Source organism: Pristiophorus japonicus, chromosome 5 (assembly GCF_044704955.1).
Source record: "Pristiophorus japonicus isolate sPriJap1 chromosome 5, sPriJap1.hap1, whole genome shotgun sequence".
Lineage (NCBI taxonomy): Eukaryota > Metazoa > Chordata > Chondrichthyes > Pristiophoridae > Pristiophorus > Pristiophorus japonicus.
The window spans coordinates 46,738,340-46,755,896 of NC_091981.1; the positions used below are offsets into that span (position 1 = coordinate 46,738,340).

Below are 17,557 nucleotides of genomic sequence, written 5' to 3' on the forward strand. Positions count from 1 at the left end.
AGCTCAATGAGTTCTTTGGTGGAACCTGGCAGCCCACTTGTCCTCATTTTCAGCACAATCAGGAGATTCAAATCTCTGTTGAGCCCCGGTGGCCAATCGAGAAGAAAGTAAAGAACTTGTGATTCTATAGCTCCTTAATCAAATCCACTTCATAGCCAACGAATTGTCTTTGAAGTGTAATCACTTGTGTAGGAAAATATGGAAGAGTCCCACAACAGCAAATGAGATGAATAACCAGATTGTCTGGTTTTATTGTGTGGGTTTGTGGGAGGATTGATGGCCAGAACAGAAGGAGAACTCCCTGCTCCTGACAAGGCCTTGGTTTAAGATCTCATCTGCAAGACAATACAGAGGTTAAAATGCTATTGCTATTGACCCTAACTGACACTCTGGAACATTTGTATCCACTAATTTAAGTGTAATACAAACCGATCGGCCACTGGGGCTCTCCAGATTGGAATGCAACCTCAGCAAACTTTGGAGATAAGCTCATTCCATTCCTAAGCAAGGTAAAAGTTACTGACTTAGAAATCCGTGAACCCCACCAAGGTTGGCAGTTGCACAGTGGATGGGTGTTAATGGCTGCCAAAAATAATGGCGCTGGCAGGACCGAAAAATTAGCGCTAGGGGCTAATTATTAGCCCAACGATAAACTCATTGTGCAACGGCCTCCTGATGGCAGTCGTCCTGACAGGAGGCCCCAGTGTAGCGACATTGCAGCTAGAACACCCTGCACTGAAAGCAAGGCTATCATTTCAGAAAGCAGTTCACTTTCTTAAAAGGGGCACTGCCCACGGAAATGAAAAACATGTAAAAAGTCATTTTTTAGCCGTTACTGCTCAACTGCCTTCTGAAAAAAATTAACATTAAAACAAATTCTCAAATGGGAATCATCAGCTCTTAAATCAGAATTCCCTTCTGCACCTAAAAATAAAACTGGAAAAGTGCTTCAGTACTAACTCAAATGGCTCAGCAAGCCAGGGAAGGGGCGCCCAGGGTTTCGCATGCAGCACTCGCACTCCAGCTTTGTGCAGGGGGTCAACACTGCAAGAGAGGTTCTCTACCCTCAGCAAGAGAGGTTCTCTACCCACAGTAAGCCCTCCAGAAAGAATGAAATGGGACTAGATCATCGAAGTAGTCAGTGCCAGCAGTGTCGTGCCCACGACCTGGCTCCAGTGCCCAAAGAAGCTTCATGACCTCAGACCAGTGATCAAGATCAGTGAATGCATCTTCAAAAGCGGTCTCCCAACAACTGCACCACTAGCCTCAGACATCTCAATGCATGACTCCACCGCCCCCCCTCCCCCAAATCATTCACCTATTAACAATTTGTATCACTAGCGGAATGTATAAGGGTGACGAGTTGATTTCTTGATGTCATATTGGATGGCCAGATGTATAAAGTTGGGTTTAGAAAGTTTTCTTCGTGGTGACTTTTATTTCAGCATTCTGGCCAAGAGGACACTGTGATGATCAGTAACAGATGGAAGGTAAGGTGGGGCTCAAGTGTTGAAAGGGGAATTGGGGTTGTGGTCACTAGTACCACAGGCAGATGATTCCATCCCGGATATACCAGCCAGAAAGGAATTGTCTGGGTTACTTCCGCCTCTTCTGCTTTCTCCTTTTCCCTCTACAAGCAGATGCTGAAAATCTGAAATGGAAGAAAAAACTGCTGGAAATACTCCGATCAGGCAGCATCGCGGTCTGAGACGTGAACTGTGTTTCTTTCTCCACGGATGCTGTCTGACTTGCTAAGTATTTCCAGCATGTTCTGTCTTTTCAGAGGCCTTCCTTTACTATCCGAGGCTTTGCAAGTGTACAGCAGCACTCCCTGTACATTTAAAAAAACTTAACATGTATTGCACCAAGCCACTACTTCAATAAAATAAAAATCCAGTACAAAATCTTAAATGTAAACTTACCTAAAAGATGTGTGCATCTCTTTAAGAGGTGCTGACAGCATCTCTGTCAGTCTGCTGAATGCTCGATTTTCAGAGCGCGCTTAGGACGCAGCAGTGAACTCAGCACTAACGTCGAACTTCACGGAGGTAACATTAAGTTGCCGTTTCACGACGATCGATGTCACGCTCTCTTCTTTAACATATCCAGGGCCAGCACTGCTATCGGCAGCACCGCCCTCACCAAAATGGCAGTCGCTGAGTCCTGCACCAGAGAAGGGTGCAGAGAGTGGCGGCTGGCATTTTTCACCAATACTGCCATGCAAACAGGTGACAGTAAGTTGCCCAATTTCTTGGCCATTATCTCAGATTGAGGATGCACTGTAGCCCAATTATAACATGGGGAATAGTTGCTCCCAGTATGTTTGCAAGCATCAAGTAACAAAGGGCACAATTTTAAAATTGTATGTATCTTTCTTTCAAAAATGAAGAAATAAAGTTTTTCGGTGAACAAGTTTACAATACCTTTATTTTTATGCCTTAATGTTTAATTAATTGAAAATCAACCTATCTTCTGCTCAGACTGCCTCCTCATACCAGTTGGTAGCGTTTTGTATTCTTTCTAATGCTGTGTGGTTTGAGTAAATTGGCAGAAACTTGTTTAATAAATATACTGAGTGTTCCACCAATAATTATAAAATTAGAAACAACTGTGTCTTAATTATGGTTGTGATTTTCTTACATTGGAGATAATGTGACTTTTTGCTCATAATGAGCTAGGCCCAAGTAGTACAGAAAATACAGTCTGATATTCTCTTTTGTTCGCAGTCACTTTTTGCTGCATGAATTTTTGCATACACACATTGGTAGAAGTTCTTTGTTCAGTTTTATAGGAGGTGCTTGTAAACTGAGCATTTTATCTTTCTGTTGGTTGCCATCATTGTTTTGACTCAGAAACTGATTTTATTCCGTTCCTTAGGATGTGTCTTATACAAGCATCGACAGGCTTTTCTGTTGCGCCTACTTCTGATCTATTCAATTTCACTCAGTCGTCATTTTGTTCATCATTCTGGTCTAATCCAAGTATTTTTGTCTATTTTCGTCTATACATAAAAGTTGTATTTCAAATTTGAGACCGTTCTGCATTAGCTCACATAGCACAGGAATAGCCGGGCAATAAGCCACACTGCCCCAATTACTGCTTGTGGATTAAAATTAATGATGTCTTAATTTGCAGAGCTTGCCTATTTATCATGAATTATTTTCAGCTGTGTTCATTTATCATTCTCTGCCAATTTGGATTAGATGTTTGTGCTTTCATTTAATATAGTCACTGTTGTAATGAGAAACGCGGCAGCTAATTTGCGCACAAGCAAGCTCCCACAAACAGTAATGTGATAATGACCAGATAATCTGTTTTTGTTATGTTGATTGAGGGATAAATATTGTCCAGAGACTGCAGCATAATAAATCTAAAGTTCTAGCAAAGAGGTAAGGCAGATTACAATTATCCAACTTAGTTTCACAAGCCATTTTAAAAATGGATGCGTTTATTTGTACTATCTGAATTGCAGTCGTTTCTCTGATTAGTCCCCTTGGAGGATAAGCCACACCCTGAAGTTTCTCTGGAATGTGTAAATAGAATCGCTCAGCCTAACTTTGCACATTGTAACATGATCTATTTGGACTTCAGAAGTCAGAAAGGTCAGATCCTTACCCCAACCGAAGTTGCATCCCTCCCCAAGTCAAAATCCCTTATCCCAGCACAAGTGCTGCCTCCCCTAGCCGAAGTCCCTTACCCCAGTGCAAGTGCATCCCTCCCCCTGCCTAAATCCTGTACACAAGCGCAAGTGCATGATTGTAAGCCGCATCCCACCAATAGATGGGGCATTGTGTGCAGATTATGTTTATTGGGTATGAAGTGTCAGTGCCGTGACTTCTGAATTTCATCCACTCCAACTATGTCAGGTGTGGTGCAAAGGGGGTTGGAAGAACGTGATTTGTCTTCCCAGAGTTCCCCCTCTCCACCCCACCTCTCTTTCCCCCCAACCAGTCTCTCACTCGCTCCCCCTCCCCGCAAACCAGGCTCTCTCTCCTCTCTTCCCCCACGCCGCCGCCCCCCCCTGCCCCCCGCAAACTAGGCTCTCTCTCCTCCCCCACCCACTGCCTCCCGCAAAGTAGGCTCTCTCTCTCTGCTGGCCTCCCTCCCCTCCGCCGCAAACCAGGTTCTCTCTCCTCTCTCCCCACCCCCCACAAACTAGGCTCTCTTTTTCTCTCTCTCTCCTTCCCCCCCACCCCCGCCTCCCCCGGCTCTCTCTGCCAACCGCTCTCCCCCTTGATCAGGGCCCGGCGATCGGTGGCTCAGTGCTCGGCATGGCCCAGCGGGGGGCTCAGGGCTCGGCCGGGGGCTCAAGGTTCGGCGGCTCAGCGGGGAGCTCAGGGCTCAACCTCACCGGGTGGAGCACAGGGCTCGGCGCGGCCCGGCGGGGGGCTCGGTGGCCAGCGGCATAGCGGGGAGCTCGGCTCTGCGAGAGCTCGGGGCTTGGCGGCTCAGTGGGGAGCTTGGGGCTCAACAACTCAGCATCAACGTGGTGTTTGGGGCTGGTTCCGATGCACGCGCAGAAAAGGGTTTGTGTAAATTGCACTGGAGGGGTAGGGGCGGAGTCGGAGACTATTTGTCCTAACTCGCTTCTGCGCACGTGTCAGGAGACGCATGTGCAGAAGTGAGAGTTAGGACAAATAGTCACTGCGTTCAAAAATAGAGGACCGTTTAAACTATTCTCCTGGTGAAACTAGTCAAATTCAGTACATTTAGTAAAAAAATCAGAAAATGCTGGAAATATTCAACAGGCCTGGCAGCATCGGTGGAGAGAGAAACAGAGTTAACGTTTCAGATTAATGACCTTTCGTCAGAACTGGAAAATGTTGAGAGACAACAGGTTTTAAGCAAGTGCAGAGGCAGGGAAAGGGGGAGTGGAGAAAAGAACAAAAGGGAAGATCTGTGATCGGGTGGAAGGTAGGAAGGGGAGATTTTTATTTTTTGTGTCTAGACTAGTCAAGTTAGCTCTGGGAGTCAATGCGCTCCACTCCCACTCTAATCCCCCTGTCCTCGGCCTCCTACACTGTTCCAATGAAGCTCAACATAAGCTCTAGGAAAAGCACCTCATTTTTCGATTAGGCAATTTACAGCTTCCTGACTCAACATTGAGTTCAACAATTTCAGATCGTAACCTCTGCCCCCATTTTTTCCAGACAGCAGCTGCTGATAATTCTGCGATTCCATTTACACCTCTTCTAGAACCATCTTTTGTTTCTTTACTTGTCTCATTACCATCTCCTTTTGCCCCGCACCATCAACCCCATTGTCTTTTACTCTCTCCTACAATCCACCCTATCACAATCCTTTCCCTGCCTCTGCTCTTGCTTTATATCGGTTATATCTAGCGTTGAGTTCTGACAAAAGGTCATTAACCTGAAACGCACGAACAATGATGGGCAGGTAAAGACCATCTGGTCCATCGAGCTTGTCCCACACAATTGCGATATCTGTGTCGTCTTCTCCTTAGGCAGTCCCCCGGAGTCGAGGATAACTTGGTTCCACACCAATATATGAGTTCTAAGGTGACGAATGAGCCCTATGCAGGATGTACAGACTCTGCCACACATGGGGCAGGTGCTGCTTGAAGGGACGGGTGGGTGGGGCGCTTGGTTTGTCGTACGGTACTTTCGCTGTTTGTACTTGGCTTCCGCGTTCTCCCAACGGAGAAACTCAAAAAGCGTTTGGCGCCTTCTCAAATGCTTCTCTTCCACTTTGGGCGGTCTTGGGCCAGGGATTCCCAAGAGTCGGTGAGGATGTTAAATTTTTTTTTTAAAAAGGAGGCTTTGTGGAACTTGAAGCGTTTTCTTTGCCCTCCTGTGACTCGCGTGTCTTGACAGAGAACGGAGTAGAATGCTTGTTTCAGGAGTCTTGTATCAGGCATGCGGACAATGTGGCCTGTCCATCGGAGCCGATTGAGCGTGATCAATGCTGAGGATGTTGGCCTGAGAGAGAACACCGACGTTGGTACGCCTATCCTGCCAATGGAGTGGAAGGATTTTGCAGAGGCAGCGTTTGTGGTACTTCCCCAATGCTTTGAAGTGCCTACTGTACGTTGTCCATGTCTCTGAAGCATATAGGAGGGCAGGTTTCACTGCTGCTTAATAAACCATGAGCTTGGTGCCGGGTTTGAGATCTTGGTCTTCAAACGCTCTTTTCCTCAGGTGACCAAAGGTTGCACTGGCACACTGAAGGCAGTGTTGGATTTCATCATTGATGTTTGCCCTCACTGACAGAAGGCTTTCAAGGTATGGAAAGTGGTCCACGCTGTCATGGATCTTGATAATCGGGGGGCAGTGCTGTGCAGCGGGGCAGGTTGGTAGAGAACCTTTGTCTTACGACATTCAATGCAAGGCCCAGTCTCTCGTATGCGTCAGTGAAGGAATCAACAATGATTTGGAGTTTGGCCTCTGAGTGTGGACAAATGCAAGCGTCGTCTGCACACTGTAATTCAATGACGGAGGTTAGAACAATCTTGGTTCTGGACTGGAGGTGATGGAGATTGAACAATTTTCCGTTTGTCCTGTAGATTAGCTCCACTCCGGCGGTGAGCTTATTAAAGATGAGATGAAGTATTGCAGCAAGAAAGATTGAGAAGAGCGTCGGTGCAATGACATATCCTTGCTCGACACTGGTCTCCACTTGTATTGGGTCTGTGGTGGATCCGTTGGTAAGGATCACGGCATGCATGTCAGCGTAAAGCAGATGGAGGACGGTGACAAATTTTTCAAGACAGCCGAATTTGAGAAGGTCAGTTGACAGAATCGAAGGCCTTTGTGAGGTCAAAAAAGACCATGTACCGAGGTTGATTCTGCTCCCTACATGTGTATCACATGTTGCTCCATACCACCTTGTGTATAACAACATCTACACTCTACCCACCCAAAACCATGTGATCTCCTGGGAGAGGCAAAAAAAGATTAAAAACCCAGGCCAATTTGGGTAAAAAAAAGATCTGGGAAATTCCTCTCCAACCCATCTAGGCGATCAAAACTGGTCTAGATCATCACTCTGACCTGCAGTACCTACCTTCTGCAAGAGGTGATCTCTGCCGCAGCCAGATACAAATCCAGCTTTCGCTTGAAGGAATTCAACGAGTCTGCATTCATCACACAAAATGGCAGCTTGTTCCAGAGGTCTACTATTCTCTGGGAAAAGAACCACCTCCTGATGTTAACTCGGTTTCTCTCTCCACAGATGCTGCCTAACCTACTGAGTATTTCTAGCATTTTCCACTTTTATTTCAGATCTCCACTATCCGCAGTATTTTGCTTCAGTACATTTAGTAATGTAACTTTCATGCCCAAATGAGCAAAACATAATGGCTTTGATTATATCTAAAAATACTGTAGTTTTCAAAATATGTGCCATGCCATCAGTGCTTGTAATCAACAATAATGTGAAAAATCTTTTCAGAAAATGGGAATGAAAATACTTGTCTGTTTACTGCTTTATAGCTCTTTGCAATGCACTTCAAATGATAATGTGAATCAATCAAGTTAAAAGACCATGCATTTTGATTGATCTATTTTAAAATTGGGTTTACATGAAAAGATCAATGAGAAATAGGGGATGTGGAACAGTACAGTTTCACACAGCATTGTAAGCAGTGTAGATGGAAGCATAAAATTACAAAGATATTAATAAATGGGCAAAATTGTGGCAAATGGATTTTAATGTAGGCAAATGTAAGGTTTGGACCTAAAAAGGATAGAATAGACTACTTTCTAAATGGTGAAAAGCTAGAAATAGTGGAGGTCGAAAGAGATTTGGGGCTCAATGCACATGGGTCATTAAAATGTCATGGACTGGTACAGAAAATAATCAAAATGGTTAATGGAATGCTGGCCGTTATAACTCAAGGACTACCCCTTGAGTACTGGGCTCAATTCTGGGCACCACACTTTAAGAAGGATATACTGACCTTGGAGGGAGTGCAGCGTAGGTTTACCAAAATGATACCCAGACTTAAAGGTTAAGTTATAAGGAGAGATTACACAAACGAGGGTTGTATTCCCTGGAACTTAGGTGGTGATTTGATGGAAGTTTTCAAGATATTAAGGGGAACAGATAGGGTAGATTGAGAGAAACTATTTCCACCAGTTGGAGAGTTTTGGACTGTGGGCATAGTCTAAAAATTAGAGCCAGACCTTTCAGGAGTGAAGTTAGTAAACACTTCTACATGCAAAGGGTGGTAGAAGTTTGGAACTCTCTTCTGAAAACAAAAATGTTGTTTTAACTAAAAGTATTAAAGAATATGGAGCAAAGGTGAGTATATGGAGTTAGGCCACAGATTAGCCATGGTGTCACTGAATGGCAAAATAGCCTCGAGGGGCTAAATAGCCTACTCCTATTCCTATATATTTTTGTACAAAGGCCCTGTTCCTAAACTCTCGATTACTCAGTAATTTCATACTATTACTACAACAATATCATAGTGGCTTGGCTATTTTGAGTGTATCTATAAATCAAGGAAAAATAGAAAAAGCACTCAGTTTAGATTGTGAAGTATACTCCACTTATTCAAAGTTGTTTGTTTCACATTTTTCTGATAATTCAAATTTTTCAGCACTGAATTCCCACTTTGTTGTTATTAGGTTGCTTAATTCAAATTATTGGAAAATTCAAAAATTTTTAATGCATAAAACTGAGTTTTAATCAGTAGATTATATTTAGAAGCAGTAATTCTGACTTGAAGACGGATACCTTCATAAGACACAGTGCCTTTAGTCCAGTCTCTCTCCCTCCCTCCCTCTCTCCCTCTCTCACACACTCACACACACACTGCAAGAGATAAGCACAGGCAAATATAAGTACAAGTACATTTTGAAACCCTTTAGCCCAACAATATCTAAAATTTTACATCTAAACAGTAAATTTCCCAAGTCCTCAACTCCAACCAGGAACCTTGCCTACTTTGAACACAGATTGGAAAATCGCAGGCAGGTTAGCCACAGTTTTCCATCTACACTCTCAGTACATCATGTAGTTAGCTGTTGGCAAGCACACGGAAAATCTACTCTTATAAAATGCAAAGCTGTTCAACCTAAATGGTCTGTTCACAACCCCAAACATCCTAAACATTATTCTATGTCAGCTTCCAAACTTACCTCTTTGACATCTAGAAGACGCCCTGGACACTGATTCTTGGCACGTCGGGCAGTTGCAGGAGACTTGTGATGGGTAATGGTGACAATTCCTGGCCCGCTGTGTGTCAGGTGCTTCTGGCTACCAGGAGGTGCTGAGTTTGATACTCCAGGGGGAAGTAAAGATAAACTTCTTGCCCTTATAGAAGAAGGAGTAGTCTAAAACAAATAAAAATAACTTTATAAGTATAAATAATTTCTTCAGGGCAGAGTTATTTTGATTTTTTATCAAATTAAACCAACACTACCAGCCAAAATACTACTACATATACACCGATCAAACACTCCCAGAGGCAGGTACAGCACAGGTTAGATACAGAGAAAAGCTCACTCTGCACTGTCCCATCAAGTAAAGGCTCCCTCTACAGTGCAGGGCAGGCAGATACAGCACATGTATAGAGTAAAGCTCCCTCTACACTGTCCCATTAAATATTTGCAGAGCAGATACAGAATGGGTTAGATACAAAGTAAAGCTTCCATTACACTATCCCATCAAACACTCCCAGGGTGGGTTCAGCACAGGTTAGATGCAGCATACTACCAGGGCAGGTACAGCATGGGTTAGATACAAAGTAAGGTTCCCTCTACACTGTCCCAAATATCCCCAGGGCAGGTACAATACGGGTTAGATACAGAATAATGCTCCCTCTACACTTTCAATGAGGTTTGTAAAGGGCTGTTCCTCGTGCTGTTTTCTAATTTCTGGATAATCTCAAATCAAAATCCCAAGGCTTGCACAGTTGGCCCATCTGGGCTGAGACCAGCCAAACTCATTTCACGTGGGGTGTGTGGTGTGTGTGTGTGTGTGTGTGTAAAAATAATAGAGGACGAAATCCCTCCGAATGGTTGAGTTTCGACCCTGATGGGTGTTGGTTGACTTTTTGACTGAGGCGGCAGCGTCAAACAACCCTTGACCCCGTCACAATTTTGACACAATACAATACACACACTTTGCACTCGCGATCTTTGGTTACTGTTCAGGAGCAGCAACCCCAGATGATGTTTCCTCTCTTTAACTGTGTGTGTGGGGCTCAATACCACACACCGGACAAGATCAGCTAAGTCAGCACAGCCCAGGGGATGGATCCTAGGCCCTTCCTGTTGTGTGTGGGGCTCAGTACCACTCCAGGTAAGATCAGCTAACTCAGCACAGATCGGAAGATGGATCCTAGGCCCTTCCTGCTCCGTGTGGGGCTCAGTACCACACACTGGGAGATATCCTTATCACTGGACCTTTAGGAGAGCTGATAAACAATACAATTAAGTTGTAACTTCAGAATGATTGCCGCAAAATTCAGTCTCTGCCCTTTGAGAACAGAAATTCCTTTAGCCATAATCCACCCGTTCCATTCCTTGGAGACAAAGTTACTGGAGACATTTCAAGGCCAACGTCCTACTACCAGGGCAGCAGAGTGAGTTAAGGAGTTTCCTGCTACAGAACTGAGCTCTGATGTTAGCTATAGGTAGCACACTCTCCCTTTGAGTCAGAAGGTAGTGGGTTTGAGCACCACTCTCGAAACCCGAGCCCCATAATCTAGGTTGACGCTCCCACTGCCAGTACTGAGGGAGCGCTGCACTGTCGGAGGGACAGTACCGAGGGACGGCTGCACTGTTGGAGGCCAGTACGGATTGAGCGCTGCACTGTTGGAGGTGCCATCTTTCGGATGACAGGTTAAACCAAGGCCCCATCTGCCCTCTCAGATGGTACAGCCAGGCACTATTTTGAAAGAGAGCAGGAGAGTTCTCCCCGTTGTCCTGGGGCCAATATTTATCCCTCAACCAACATCACTGAAAAACACATGATCTGGTCATTATCATATTGCTGCTTGTGGAAGCTTGGTGTGTTCAAATTCGCTGCCGTATTTCCTACATTACAACAGTGACTAAAAATTTAGTTCATTGGCTGTAAAGCACTTTGGACATTCCTGAGATTGTAAAAGGCGCTATAGAAATGCAAGTTCTTATATTTGGTGAAGTCACATGGTTGAACCACAAGAGTACACCCACATCCCTCAATACTGCAGTGCCATAGATTGATGCTCAAAAACTGCCAAAATGCTGCCTATATTGTGGCACACACTTGAAAGCTGATAAAGAGTTTTAGATTGACATGAGCAAGAAATATAGATATTCGCATTAAATTCTTCTCTACCCTTCTTAGGTTTCACACCATTCTATAAACCAGTCCCCCACCAGAAACTGTAACTTCTGCCCAAACTTCTTTCAATGCTGCTTTGGAATTGGTTTAGAGCTAAGCAAGAATAATCTAAGATGACTCTTCTACAATTTTTTTTAAATAAAAGGAGAGAGACTAACCCCTCCACCACCTTTGATGCCCTTGTCTCCACTAAAATCATTACACTCGCTCACTCTAGTCATTCCCCCTGGTATATCCCTCATCCCCGTTCCCTCAAGTCCAAGGTATGCAGATTTGAACATCTTTGGTGGTCAACTGGTCTAACCATCCATCTCGCTCGATCATATAAAGCACTACGGGGTCTTGCTCTCCATCACTAAAACAGCCCACTATTCGAAGATCATCCAGGGCAGCAAAAATAACCAGGCTTCTCTTTAGCATTAACCGTCTTAAACCACCCTCCCTTGCCTCCTCCTCCCTTACCAACAATAAACTTGGAACTTACGGATGTCTTTGTTAAAATGCTGGACATCCTTTCAACTGTTTCGCTTTCATTTCCCTCCTTTCCCCTAGCCCACCTTACTTTCTCTCCGTTTCCCCCCTGCCCTAATCCTAAATTTGCATATTGCTATAATTTCTCTCCCATCTCCACTCTTGCCCTTTCAAAGCTCATCTTGTCAATGAGACCAACCTCATGTTCTCTTGACCCTATTCCTACTAAAGTGTTGACAACCCAACATTCCTTCCTGGCTCCCATGTTAGCGGATATTGTAAACGGTTCTCTCACTTTAGGTATGGACACCCTTTCCTTCAAATCGGCCATCATCACCCCTCTCCTCAAAAACACAACATAGAAACATAGAAAATAGGTGCAGGAGTAGGCCATTCGAGCCTGCACCGCCATTCAATGAGTCCATAGCTGAACATGCAACTTCAGTACCCCATTCCTGCTTTCTCGCCATACCCCTTGATCCCCCTTATAGTAAGGACTACATCTAACTCCTTTTTGAATATATTTAGTAAATTGGCCTCAACAACTTTCTGTGGTAGAGAATTCCACAGGTTCACCACTCTCTGGGTGAAGAAGTTTCTCCTCATCTCGGTCCTAAATGGCTTACCCCTTATCCTTAGACTGTAACACCTGGTTCTGGACTTCCCCAACATTGGGAACACTCTTCCTGCTTCTAACCTGTCTAAACCCGTCAGAATTTTAAACGTTTCTATGAGATCCCCTCTCATTCTTCTGAACTCCAGTGAATACAAGCCCAGTTAATCCAGTCTTTCTTGATATGTCAGTCCCGCCATCCCGTGAATCAGTCTGGTGAACCTTCGCTGCACTCCCTCAATAGCAAGAATGTCCTTCCTCAAGTTAGGAGACCAAAACTGTACACAATACTCCAGGTGTGGCCTCACCAAGGCCCTGTACAACTGTAGTAACACCTCCCTGCCCCTGTACGCAAATCCCCTTGCTATGAAGGCCAACATGCCATTTGCTTTCTTAACCACCTGCTGTACCTGCATGCCAACCTTCAATGACTGATGTACCATGACACCCAGGTCTCGTTGCACCTCCCCTTTTCCTAATCTGTCACCATTCAGATAATTGGCTGTCTCTCTGTTTTTACCACCAAAGTGGATAACCTCATATTTATCCACATTATACTTCATCTGCCATGCATTTGCCCACTCACCTAACCAAATCACTCTGCAGCCTCATAGCATCCTCCTCGCAGCTCACACTGCCACCCAACTTCGTGTCATCCACAAATTTGGAGATACTACATTTAATCCCCTCGTCTAAATCATTAATGTACAGTGTAAACAGCTGGGGCCCCAGCACAGAACCTTGCGGTACCCCACTAGTCACTGCCTGCCATTCTGAAAAGTACCCATTTACTCCTACTCTTTGCTTCCTGTCTGCCAACCAGTTCTCAATCCACGTCAGCACACTACCCCCAATCCCATGTGCTTTAACTTTGCACATTAATCTCTTGTGTGGGACCTTGTCGAAAGCCTTCTGAAAGTCCAAATATACCACATCAACTGGTTCTCCCTTGTCCACTCTACTGGAAACATCCTCAAAAAATTCCAGAAGATTTGTCAAGCATGATTTCCCTTTCACAAATCCATGCTGACTTGGACCTATCATATCACCTCTTTCCAAATGCACTGCTATGACATCCTTAATAATTGATTCCATCATTTTACCCACTACCGATGTCAGGCTGACCGGTCTATAATTCCCTGTTATCTCTCTCCCTCCTTTTTTAAAAAGTGGGGTTACATTGGCTACCCTCCACTCCATAGGAACTGATCCAGAGTCTATGAAATGTTGGAAAATGACTGTCAATGCATCCGCTATTTCCAATGCCACATCCTTAAGTACTCTGGGATGCAAACCATCAGGCCCTGGGGATTTATCGGCTTTCAATCCCATCAATTTCCCCAACACAATTTCCCAACTAATAAGGATTTCCCTCAATTCCTCCTTCTTACTCGACCCTCTGACCCCTTTTATATCCAGAAGGTTGTTTGTGTCCTCCTTAGTGAATACCGAACCAAAGTACTTGTTCAATTGGTCTGCCATTTCTTTGTTCCCAGTTATGACTTCCCCTGATTCTGACTGCAGGGGACCTATGTTTGTCTTTACTAACCTTTTTCTCTTTACATATCTAGAGAAGCTTTTGCAGTCCGTCTTAAGCTTCCTCTCGTACTCTATTTTCCCTGCCCTAATCAAACCCTTTGACCTCCTCTGCTGAGTTCTAAATTTCTCCCAGTCCCCGGGTTCGTTGCTATTTCTGGCCAATTTGTATGCCACTTCCTTGGCTTTAATACTATCCCTGATTTCTCTTGATAGCCACGGTTGAGCCCTTGACACTTCCTTGCAAATTATGGCCCCAACTCCAGCCTCTTTTGCCTCTCAAGTTCTTGAACGTGTTGTCACCTCCCAAATCCGTGCCCATCTTTCCCAGAACTCCTTGTTTAAATCCCTCCAATCATGCTTCCACCCATGCCACAGTACTGAAACTGCTCTTACCAAGTTCACAAATGACATCCTAATTGACTATGACAGAGACAATCTATCCCTTTTCGTCCTTCTAGACCTGTCTGGAGTATTTGACACAGCTGACCACAAAATTCTGCTCCAATGCCTCTCCACCGTCATCCAACTCGATGGGACTGCACTCGTCCAGTTTCATTCCTGTCTTTCCAGCTGTAACCACAGAATCACCTGTAATGGCTTCTCTTCTCAATCCCGCACTGTCACCTCCTGTGTCCCCCAAGGAACTACCCTTGGCTCCCTCCTATTTCTGATATACATGCCGTCCAACGGTAATATTATCCAACACCACAACGCAAGTTTTCACATGTTTGCTGATGATACCCAGCTCCACCTTTCCTCCACCTTTCCTCCACCTCTCAAACCCTCCACAATCTCTATACTATCAGACTACTTGTGCAACATCCAGCACTGAAAGAGTAGAAATTTCTTTAGATTAAATATCGGGAAGACCGAAGCCATTGTCTTCGGTTATGCCACAAAGTCCATTCCCTTTCCACTCTCTCTCCCCCGCAACTGTAAGGCTGATCAAGTCAGTTCGCATTCTTGGTGTCATATTTCACCAAGAATTGCATTTACTAACTCACTTCCATTCGATCATGACCGCCCATTTCTGCTCTGTTTTTCACTCATTCCTGGGATGTGGGCGTCGGTAGCGAGGCCAGCATTTATTGCCCATCTGTAATTGCCCTCGAGAAGGTGGTGGTGAGCCGCCTTCTTGAATCACTGCAGGCCTTTTGGTGAAGGTACTCCCAACATTGCTGTTAGGGAGGGAATTCCAGGAATTTGACCCGGCGACGATGATGGAACAGCGGTATAATTCCAAATCAGGATGGTGTATAACTTGGAGGGGAACTTGCAGGTGATGGTGTTCCCATGGCCTTGCTGCCCTTGTCTTTCTAGGTGGAAGAGGTCACGGGTTTGGGAGGTGCTAAAGAAGAAGCCTTGGTGAGTTTGCTGCAGTGCATCTTGTAGATAGTACACACTGCAGCCACGTTGCATAAGTGGTGGAGGGGGTGAATGTTTAAGATGATGGATAGGGTGCTCATTAAGCAGGTCATTTTGTCCTAGATGGTGTCGAACTTCTGGAGTGTTACTAGAGCTGCACTCATCCAGGCAAGTGGAGAGTATTCCATCACACTCCTGACTTGTGCCTTGTAGATGGTAGAAAGACTTTGGCGAGTCAGGTGGTGAGACATTCACGCCGAATACAAGCCTCTGACCTGCTCTTGTTACCACAGTATTTCTGTGGCTGGTCCAGTTAAGTTTCTGGTCAATGGTAACCTCCCCAGGATGTTGATGGTGGAGGATTTGGCGATGGTAATGCCGTTGAATGTCATGGGGCGGTGGTTAGACTCTAGTTTGTTGGAGACAGTCATTGCCTGGCACTTGAGTGGCGCGAATGTTACTTGCCACTTATCAGCCCAAGCCTGAATGTCGTCCAGGTCATGCTGCATGTGGGCATGAACTGCTTCAGTATCTTAGGAATTGAACACTCTGCAACCATCAGTGAACATCCCCACTTCTGACCTTATGATGGAGGGAAGGTCACTGATAAAGCAGCTGAAGATGGTTGAGCCTAGGACATTGTCCTGGAGCCAAGATGATTGACCAACAACCACTACCATCTTCTTTTGTGCTCGGTATGATTCCAGCCAGTGGAGAGTTTTCCCGATTCCCACTGACTTCAATGTTACTAGGACCTATTGATGCCATACTTGGTCAAATGCTGCCTTGATGTCAAGGGCAGTCACTCTCACCTCACCTCTGGAATTCAGCTGTTTTATCCGTGTTTGGACCAAGGCTGTAATGAAGTTTGGAGCAGATGGTCCTGTCAGAACCCAAACTGAGCATTGGGGAGTAAGTGTCACTTGAGAGCACTATCGACGACACCTTTCATCACTTTGCTGCTAATTGAGAGTAGACTGATGGGGCGGCAATTGGCTGGATTCGATTTGTGCTGCTTATTGTGGATAGGACATACCTGGGCAGTTTTCCACATTGTCAGGTAGATGCCAGCCCGATAAAGTGCAACATCCCCTCTGACACCTGGCAGTCCTTGGCCCAAGATCGCCCTAAGTGGAGGAAATGCATCTGAGGGGGCGCTGAGCACCGAGAGCATGCAGAGATCAAGCGCAGAGAGCGGAAAGAGCGTGTGGCAAACCAGTCCCACCCACCCCTTCCCTCAACGACTATCTGTCCCACCTGTGACAGAGTCTGTAGCTCTCGTATTGGACTGTTCAGCCACAAAAGAACTCACTTCAAGAGTAGAAGCAAGTCTTCCTCGATTCCGAGGGACTGACTATGATGATGAGTTGTACTAGGGCAGCTTGGCTAGAGATGCAGCTAGTTCTGGAGCACACATGTTCAACACAACACCGGGATGTTGCTAGGGCCCATAGCCTTTGTTGTATCCAGTGTGCGCAGCTGTTTCTTGATATCACGTGGAGTGAATCGAATTAGCTGAAAACTGGCTTCTGTAATGGTGGGTACCTCAGCAGGAGGCCGATATGGATCGTCCACTCTGCACTTCTGGCTGAAGATGGTTGTAAACGCTTCAGCCTTGTCTTTTGCACTCATGTGCTGATCTCCGCCATCAGAGGATGGAATAAAAAGACTTGCATTTATATAGTGCCTTTCACGACCACCGAACATCTCAAAGCGCTTTACAGCCAATGAAGTACTTTATTTTGGAATGTAGTCACTGTTGTCATGTGGGAAATGCAGCAACCAATTTGCGCACAGCAAGCTCCCACAAACAGCAATGTGATAATGACCAGATAATGTGTTTTTGTTATGTTAATTAAGGGATAAATATTGGCCCAGATACCAGAAATAACTCCCCTGCTCTTCTTTGGAAGAGTATCATGGGATCTATGTCCACCTGAGAGAGCAGACGAGCCTTAGTTTAACATCTCATCCGAAAGATGGCACCTCCAACAGTGCGGTACTCACTGGAGTGTCGGCCTAGATTTTTGACTCAAGTTCCTGGAGTGGGACTTGAACCCACAACCTTTTCATGGATATTCAAGAAGCCTCCTCCTCCCATCAGTTGTTTAACTGTCCACCACCATTCACGACTGGATGTGGCAGGACTGCAGAGCTTTGATCTAATCCGTTACCTGTGGGATCACTTAGCTCTGTCTATAGCATGCAGGTAGTCCTGTGATGCAGTTTTCCCAGGTTGGCACCTCACTGAGGTACTCCTGATACTGCTCC

General features: G+C 45.2%; 1 protein-coding gene across 2 annotated transcripts in view; it reads right to left on the reverse strand.

Moving 5' to 3' along the window:
- osbpl10b (oxysterol binding protein-like 10b) overlaps positions 1–17,557 on the reverse strand; it is a 347,280-nt gene that overhangs the window by 211,667 nt on the left and 118,056 nt on the right. Inside the window, exon 4 of one of the 2 annotated variants that reach the window (XM_070880585.1) lies at positions 9,105–9,299. The exons of the other annotated variant lie outside the window; for it this stretch is intronic. Within the exon in view, the coding sequence (XP_070736686.1) occupies positions 9,105–9,299 (195 nt within the window). The remainder of the gene's footprint in view (positions 1–9,104; positions 9,300–17,557) is intronic. 2 annotated transcript variants of the gene reach the window in all.